The 9409-nt window shown below is 40.4% G+C and overlaps 1 protein-coding gene across 2 annotated transcripts in view; it reads right to left on the bottom strand.

The window, feature by feature from the left end:
• The window catches only part of CACNB2 (calcium channel, voltage-dependent, beta 2 subunit), an 86577-nt gene that overhangs the window by 75803 nt on the left and 1365 nt on the right, over positions 1 to 9409 (bottom strand). For both annotated transcript variants that reach the window (XM_010006949.1, XM_010006950.1), the window contains exon 2: positions 9184 to 9303. In XM_010006949.1, the coding sequence (XP_010005251.1) occupies positions 9184 to 9303 (120 nt within the window). The remainder of the gene's footprint in view (positions 1 to 9183; positions 9304 to 9409) is intronic.

Below are 9409 nucleotides of genomic sequence, written 5' to 3'. Positions count from 1 at the left end.
TCCCAAAAAGCCCACGGCAGTCCAGTACCAGCTCTGATCACAGGGTAACTTTGTTCCCTGATAAAAGCCTTCTGCTTCCTCACAAGTTAATCCTTTGGTACAACAGCTCCCCTTGCATACAAAATAAACACTTTACAATGGAAAATTACCAACTGTAGAACATAAATGGCCAGTTCAAGTCACCAGTGCAAGTAATCTAATACATGCAGAAATATATACAAATGTATATCCATATATATATGTATGTGCACATGGATATATATAATGTACACATGTATGTATAAGCACACATAAAGACAGGCCCAGATCCACAGATGTTTCAAATCCTGTATTTTATTGAACTCAAGAATAACTAAAAGTCCCTGTGCTTATATAAACCTGCATCAGTAATGCCACCCTTGAAAGCATTTTACAAGTATATGTTTAGTTTTAGAAAAATTAAAGATTTTTTAAAAGATAACGCCCAAAAAATCTCCACACAGATTCGACATTAAGTTGGAATCGAAATGGGAAATATCACAGAATGACAGAGTTGGAAGGGAACTGAAAGATCATCTAGTTCCAACCCCCTGGTATGGTCAGGGACACCTCCGACTAGACGAGGTTGCTTCAGAGGCCCACCTAACCTGTCCTTGAACACATTCAGGATGGGGATTCCACAACTTCCAGTGTGTCACCACCCTCACACTAAAGAATTTCTTCCTAATGTCAAATCTAAATCTACCACCTGTCAGCTTAAAATCATTACTCCTTGTCCTGTTACTACATGCCCTTATAAAAAGTCCCTCCCCACCTATTCTGTAGGTACCCTTCAGGTACTGGAAGGCTGCCATAAGTTCTTCCTGAAGCCTTCCTCAGCCTATCTTCATCTACATCATCATGCAGTGTAGAAAAGATAAAATTATTTAAAAGTTATCCTCAAAATAGATATTACGGAGGCAAAAAGCTCAGCATTTACTTTAAGATGATTACAAACATTTTAGCTACCTTTAGCAATGTCCTATGCTCTGAAAACCTAATTTCCCCTCTGCTTTTCAATCAGTATTCTCTTTTAAGTAAAAAGATGTATGTTAATGGTTTAGAAAACCATGGCATTCAGTTAGCTGGACCAGCTGTTGAGAACAGTGAAGTTCTGGATTACAGCATACTGTCTTGGATGTTGGCAAAAGTAAATCAGACCCTATAAATAAACTTCAAGACAGCTAATGAAGCAGGTCATATATGTCTTAACTGGAAATTGCTTTGCTTAGGGCAACCAGCAGCATCTACCTGTGTCTGTGATAGCCTGAGCAGCCTGAGAAGGCCTACCTTAATTCATCCTTTCCCAGGGGCCACCAACTACAGTCACAGGTAGGAGGTGACATGGAACTGTCACCAAGTACAATCTGGCTGGGAAACAGTTTGGGAACCCTGTTCCCTGTTTGGGAACCCATCTGCAGTGCCAGCCATGCAGCAGAGGCTGTCAGCTAACAGGTCACATGTGCCATGGAGACCTGAGACAGGAGGAGGAGGGAAAAGTCCAGATGAGAATCTGAGACGTAAAGGTGGCAGAGGTACTGAATGCCTTCTTTGCCTCTATCTTTACTGCTGCAGACTCTCTCCAGGAGCCCCAGATCTCTAAAGCCCCAGAAGAAGTTAGGATGAAGGTGGAGTTTGCTTTGGTAGATGATGGGGTCAGGGATCAGTTAAAGCAATCTGCACAACCATAAATCAATGGGTCTAGATGGAATACACCCAGGGGTGCTGAGGGAGCTGGTGGAGGTCATTGCTGGGCCACTCTCCATCATCTTTGGTAAGCTGTGGGCAACAGGAGAGGTGCCTGAGGACTGGAGGAAAGCAAATGTCACTCCAGTCTACAAGAAGGGCAAGAAGGAGGACCCGGGTAACTACAGACCGGTTAGCCTCACCTCCATCCCTGGAAAGCTGATGGAACAACTTGTTCTTGGCACTATCTCCAGGCATATCAAGGATGAGGGGGTCATTAAGAGCAGTCAACATGGTTTTACCAAGGGGAAGTCATGTTTGACGAACCCTATAGCCTTCTATGAGGAGCTAATTAGGTGGATAGATGATGGTAGAGCGGTAGATGTGGTTTATCTTGATTTCAGTAAAGCATTTGACACTGTCTCCCACAGTATCCTTGTAGATAAACTGAGGAAGTGTGGTCTTGATGGTCAGGTAGTGAGGTGGATCATGAACTGGTTGAAAGGAAGAAGTCAGAGTTGTGGGACAAAGCTGTCTGTGACTAGTGGAGTCCCTCAGGGGTCAGTACTGGGACTGGTACTATTAAATATTTTCATCAATGACCTGGATGAGGGTACAGAGTGTACCCTCAGCAAGTTTGGTAATGACATTAAACTGAGAGGGGTGGCTGACACACCAGAAGGCTGTGCTGCCATTCAGCAAGACCTAGACAGGCTGGAGAGTTAGGCAGGGAGAAACTTGATGAAATCCAACAAGGGCAAGTGTAGACTCTTGCATCTGGGGAAGAACAACACCATGTACCAGTACAGGTTGGGGGCTGACCTGCTGGAGAGCAGTGTAGGAGAAAGGGACCTGGGGGTCCTGGTGGACAGGAAGATGACCATGAGCCAGCAATGTGCCCTTGTAGCCAAGAAGGCCAATGACATCCTGTGGTGTATTAGAAAGGGTGTGGTTAGTAGGTCAAGAGAGGTTCTCCTCCCCCTCTATTCTGCCCTGGTGAGGCTGCATCTGGAATATTGTGTCCAGCTCTGGGCCCCTCAGTTCAAGAAGGGATGGCTTCAAAGAGTCCAGCACAGAGCCACAAAGATGAATAAGGGAGTGGAACATCTCCCTTATGAGAAAAGGCTGAGGGAGCTGGGTCTCTTTAGCTTGGAGAAGAGGAGACTGAGGGGCAACCTCATTAATGTTTACAAATATGTTAAGGGCGAGTGTCAGGAGGACGGAGCCAGGCTCTTCCTCAGTGATGTCTAGTGATAGGACAAGGGGCAGTAGGTGCAAACTGGAACACAGGAGGTTCCACATAAACATCAGAAAAAACTTCTTTACTGTGAGAGTGACAGAGCACTGGAACAGGCTGCCCAGAGAGGTTGTGGAGTCTCCTTCACTGCAGACATTCAAAACCCACCTGGACATGTTCCTGTGTGATGTGCTCTAGGTGATCTTGCTCTGTCAGGGGATTGGACTAGATGATCTTTTGAGGTCCCTTCCAACCCCTAAGATTTTGTGATTCTGCTAAAAGAAGTGCAGCCAGCAGGGCCAGGGAGGTGATTCTGCCCCTCTACTCTGCTCTGGTGAGACTCCACCTGGAGTAATGTGTACAGTTCTGGTGCCCTCAGCACAACAAAGATGTTGGAAAGGGTCCAGAGAAGGGCCACCTAGATGATCAAAGGGCTGGAGCACCTCTGCTATGAAGACAGGCTGAGAGAGTTGGAGCTGTTCAGCCTAGAGAAGAGAAGGCTCTGGGGAGACCTTAAAGCAGCCTTCCAGCACTTGAAAGGGGCCTGCAGGAAATCTGGAGAGGGACTTCATCAGAGAAGATAGTGATAGGACAAGGGGTAATGGTTTTAAACTGAAAGAGGGGAGATTTAGGTTAAATATTAGGAAGAATTTCTTCACTTTAAGGGTGGTGAGGAACTGGAGTGGGTTGCCCTGGGAGGCTGTTGATGCCCCATCCCTGGAGGCTTTTTAGGCCAGGTTGGACAAGGTTTTGTGCAACCTGATCTAGTGTTAGGGTTCCCTGCTCATGGCAAGGGTTGGAACTTGATGATCTTTAAGGTCCCTTCCAACCTTAATTATTCTATAATATGTGTTTGTATTTAGCTCACAATGCCTCTTTTCAGTAAAATATTTCTTCAAAACTTCTTGTAATACAGCACTGGTTAGTTTTACAAACAAAAACTAACATTTGTACTACTGTCCTTTATACAGGAATTTAAACCTACAGATAAAGTCAGAGTGAATATATCTTGTCCTTGAAGTGACCAGGTGCATGTGAAAGCAGCAGGTGAGAGCAGGTAGAAGAGCTATACTTGCTCTTGGGACTTTTTCTCAGTATTGTCTCTCTACTCCTCATAGACAGTTTATTTCTTTCTGCTGATTATTTGAAGGTCAGGACACTGTAATCTATATCTGTAACCTGATTTAAGCAAATTCAGCAAGGCAGAACACACCTCCAGCTAAGCAACAACCAGATTTGCAACTGTACTTTTGAATCAAGAACCTATGTGTTTCCAGCTAGACCACAGTGCCAGCTCCCATGTAATCACAGCTGAAACACTATATTAGCTATCTAAATGGGAACATGCAATAAAGGATTCTAAAATAAAAAGGCAAATGAGAAGAAATCAATGAAAAAAACGCTACCATACACAACAGCTAACACAAAGTACCATCCTGTGTTGCTATGGCTTTTGGTGCTGTTCAGCACCATAACATTCTTGTAATTGAGAGAAAACAGAGTCTCCATGATGGAACAAGCTATCATAATATATGGATGCACATCAAGGTCATGGTCAATTCTGGTCTGTCAAAAATGCTACTGCAGCTTAAGTAGACATACCTTAACTAGCTTTACAGCTGACTGCTAGCAGCATGGGGCGGTCAGAGGTTTTGAAACCTGTCTGAGAGTTGATAAATACTTAAAATAACTAGTCTTGGCACACTGCACTGCATAATTACATGTGACAATCTTTTACATGCCTTCAGTCTTGCAGGGATATGTAGGCATTATCCCAGCCTGCTGCTGTTTCCTAAGCTGTGGTCCCCAACCCATGCATGGAGGTGATGCATTCCACTGAAGACATTGCACTATTACTCACAGTCACAAGCTATCACCACTACTACAGCAGACATCAAGAAAACAAAACATGACAGCTTATATTATTGCCTAAAAGCCAACAAAGAGACATCTGGTATCAAAATTTCAGTGGTTCACCATCTTAAGATAAAAATTATTTGAATGGCATTTTAAACTAGGACTATGGACATTTCAAGTTTTAACAAACCCCTAAAACAACGCTAGCAATAGAGCATTAGGTGAAGTGCAAACAAAGCAGAGCTAGAAGCAACTGAGATTTCCTATTATGGACACAATTAATGACTTCTGGAAGGCCATGACATGACTTTAACAGCCATTTAAGAAGTTTCAGGACTTCAGGATGTTGAGAACAATCCTTAACAGAGAATGAAGAGCATAAAGCTGTTCCGTAGTCTCAAGTGAGAAATGGAACCTGGATTATTAATTGCATGTTAAGTAATCAAGGTACTAGAAATAACTGAAAAAAAATCACACCTGTTTTTAATTTTTCAAAATGCCGAAAATATTCTATATAACTCATTTGAAAATTGTTTCTCCTCAATAATCACTAAAGCCATGGGAGAGAAAAAAAAAAAGATGCAAAACCTAAAAATCTGAAGAGACTGATGAGACAAAAGAAACTCCTCTCGCAGAAGAGGTTTACAGACCACCAGATTAATGGTATTTCAATAAAAAACTGGTTCATAATATATGATGTGCTTGAAGAAAAACAAACAAAAATCAGAACATTTGAATTTATTTTACCAGCATTGGAGAGAGGGTCAGAAATCATTACTGCAGTCTCCTTTCATACATACAAACTTCAACTCATTTAGTACTGACTTCTAATGTCGCAATAATACTCGCACCTCAGTTTTCCTTTGATCTCGTTCTTCTCAGTCTGTGCAATATTTTACAGGATAATTAATTGAATACTTGGAAGGAATGGACAAAAAAAAAACCCTTTATTTACTCACTACGAATTTTTTTAATCCTCACCCTTCAAAACTTTTCAAAAGCTTTTGTTTTGTGGAAATGACAATTTAAAAAATATGAATACTAAAACAAATTAATGCATTAGGCTTATTTATTTTTTTTTGGCTTGTGAATTCCTAAGATTTATGTCCTTATGGAATTAGGAAATTTAGTAAAGTATCAGTATAAGATTTGGACAGTTTTAGGGTGCCCTACTCAGCCACAAAGCAGGTCTCTGTTCTAGAGACAGCCACATGATATGGACCATGAGGAGGATTCCCAGGTAATCCTCAATGTCCTGAAGGTTTGGGGTTTTTTTGTTTGATTTGGTTTTATAAAAAAACTAATAAAAACCCCAAACAAAACCCAACTCCTCTGCATTTACATTGCTTAGTTGTTCTAACCAAGAACAGTTTATCTCAGCTTTGAGGAAAACAGCTTCATTTGAAGCTTTGCTTCCCTTGGGAATAGCTGCTGCCCCACAGGTAGCCTTGTTGTTTGCCTGTTAATTTTCCATCCCTGTAAAACTCTGTACATGTGTCTGTGGCCCCACCTTCCTTACAGTAAGTCACATGCCAGAGTGAGTCAGCAAAATGTGATTAACCATTTTTGCTTGTATAAAATAAATAAATACATACATAAACACATAAAAATTGCCAGAATGTGTATTTTCTTACAAGCTTTTCTGTTTTGATTTTCCCTGTTTGGATGTATACATCAGATATGCATATTCTGGCTTCATGTTACACAAACACCTAGAACTCATAAAAATCCAAATTTATCAATCTTAAAATCCTCCTAACAATTTTCCAGTGTGCTTTATTACCATATTTTCCTTTTCAGTTTAAGGTGTTTTCCCCAGCTATAAGGAAGTAAAATGGGTATCATTAAGCTGTTTTCACTGTCAAGCATGTGACACAGTTCAACAGTTTTGTATCTACCCTTAATTTACTATCATTTTCCCTCCACCGCTGCATTATTCATGTATGTCATCCTCTTCTAATTCCTGTGACAAATACAATTGTAATTACTTTATTTAGGATCAACACTTCCACTCACATTATTAAAAGGCATAAAGTTAAAGCACTGTGTCACTTGGCTCTGCCTGGTAGCTGATCAGGGTGAAGGCAAGGCAGCTGTGGAGAGCAGGCAGCAAAACCTGCTGCCTCTGGGAGACAGGTCTGGGGACACAGGAGCCAGGCAGAACCAACAGAAGTTACTGCTTCATTAGTTTCACTCTGTTTCAGGGAGTCACCAATAAAAGCAGAAGAGCACATCCTGTAATATTCTATGTCTAGGGTTAGGTTGAATTTGCTTCTTTTTAAACATTTTATTTCATATGTAAGCACCAAATGAATATAATAATTTATTTAATATTACTAAGTTAAATGTTACACTAGACTAAATATTACACTGTTGTAGCCTCTACATAAAATGATTTCCATAAAGTCTGGATTGATTTTTAACATTTGACTTGAGAAACACAAGTGATAATTAGTTCCAGCTTTAATCCATCTTAAAGCACAAATTACTTAAATAATTCATTTTGTGTTTTCTATATCTCTGGTATTACCATTGTTATTATTAAATTCGGCAGTGCCTATGCTACTTTGACAGTTCACAAGTTGTCTTACAGTTTCAGACAGTGTCAGACCCTGAGATTGTATCTGATGCCAGCTGAAGTGAGAACATTGCTTTGATATATAGAAATCCAGTTCAAAAAAGTCAGGGTCTGCTCGCAGTTTCTCTACAAACCATGATGGCAGCTGTGCTAGAGGTCATGAATATTACATAAAGGCTGTCCATGTGTTCAAGCCAGCATTAGTAAGCCAAATTCCCATAGCAACACTTGCATAGATTTACTCATCAATAAGAGATGCACCAGTTCAGCAGCAAGTACTGTACTGCTACCGTGATTAGTCTGCAAGGTATTATTACTTTAGCTCTTCTTTTAAAGACTGCATTTACCGATAAAATTCAACACTTCACCTGAATTTCAGGGCAACCTTCATAAGAGCCAAAAAATCTCAAACTAGCAAGAAGTGATCCCGATAAAATTGAAAATCCTGATTACAATCAGCAACATCTCTAAGCAGGAAGGTGGAAAGGAAGCAGCAGGCTGCTTCTGTGGCACTTCTGCTATACCAATCCCAAGATGACAGGACCCAACTTCAAAAAGAGGTTCAACATCTCCTATGGTTGGCAAGTCCCAGGATCTCATTAAAAAGCTGCTTCAAGAGCTCTTATTAAATACTGGTCAACAATTACATTTTTTTAAAAAACATCTTTGACTTCCCTGTTCAAGTTTTCTGGCTCGATAAAGCTGTCTGCTTATGCATGACAGCACTGTAATATTTAGAGAGCTGGTCCTTGCCACAGAGTCCTGCGTTTCTTGTGAAACAGGTGGCGTAGATGGGCAGAAGCAAAGCTGGCAGCGGAAAAGGAACCAGAATGGGAGACGGAAGGGAGATGGGGAAATAAAAAACAAGGCAAAATGGAGGAGGGGACTCTGAGAGAGAGAGAAATGCACATCAGGTAGACCTGAGGAGATCAAGAGTGTATTTAAATATATAAGATGTGAAAATGGAAAACAGATCTTGGAAAACAGTAATACACTGGGATCTTGCAGAATGCATGCAAAAAAAGAAAAACTGGAAAGAAGGGATAAAGGAATTATAATAAATAAGATGAGCATGATCTTTACAATTCAATAATATTTAAAGATACAGCACAGATGAAATAAAAACAAGCCCATGCCCTTTCACTGCTAAAACCCTCACAGTTCTAAATATGCCTCATGGAAAACATATAAACACACAGCAAGAGCCTAAAGATAATTTAGTATTGCCTTACAAAATTGTCACTATCTGCCAGGATTATGAAAAGAAAGGGAGAAATCTTAACAAGTCCTAGAGCATATTACTTACAGGGCCATTTAACGCACAAACTGTAAAGAAAGACAGTGAAGTCTTCAGGCAAAAAAGACCTTTGCAACAGATCCTCTCTATTTACACATGACTTGCAGAGACTAGGCATTCATTGAAGGAAGAGGAACAGGATGTTTGAGGGCTGATTTATAGAACTGTAAGTTTTGAGTACCATAGCAACTCACAGGCAAACTTTCACAAACACCTTCAGTAAGAACTCGAAGCTTTGACCCTATACACTGCAAATGAACACATATATTCTATAAGAGAAAAACTGCACACCTTTAAATAAGATTATTCTTAAATACTAAAGCCAATCAAATGATTTTCATGGAATACTGGTTCTAAATGCAAGGGGTTTTTGCTATTGTCAGAAAAATCTTTGTAAGAGGTCTTATAATATGCATTAACACATCAAAAAAAGTTGTATCAGTAACTGGTGGGATGACAGTCCTTTAAAGCTGAACCTTTTGAGTCTGTACACATGAAATAACACCTTACCTTTGCTTTTTCCAGCTGTGCCTGGGCCTGTCGCTCTGCCTCTCTTCGCACTGCTTCCCTGTCTTCTTCCAGAGATACATCTGAATCAGATGGACGGCTGGTGTAGGAGTCCGCCGAACCCTGAACAAGGAAAAGAAAAAGAATGTTGTTTATACAATGCTACAAGTTGGTTCAATGTTAAAAAAAAAAAAAAAAAAAAAACCAACTAAAAAAAAAAAAAAAAAAA

Source organism: Chaetura pelagica, unplaced genomic scaffold (assembly GCF_000747805.2).
Source record: "Chaetura pelagica isolate M959 unplaced genomic scaffold, ChaPel_1.0 scaffold17, whole genome shotgun sequence".
NCBI lineage: Eukaryota > Metazoa > Chordata > Aves > Apodiformes > Apodidae > Chaetura > Chaetura pelagica.
This window is presented reverse-complemented; position numbering and strand designations above follow the sequence as displayed.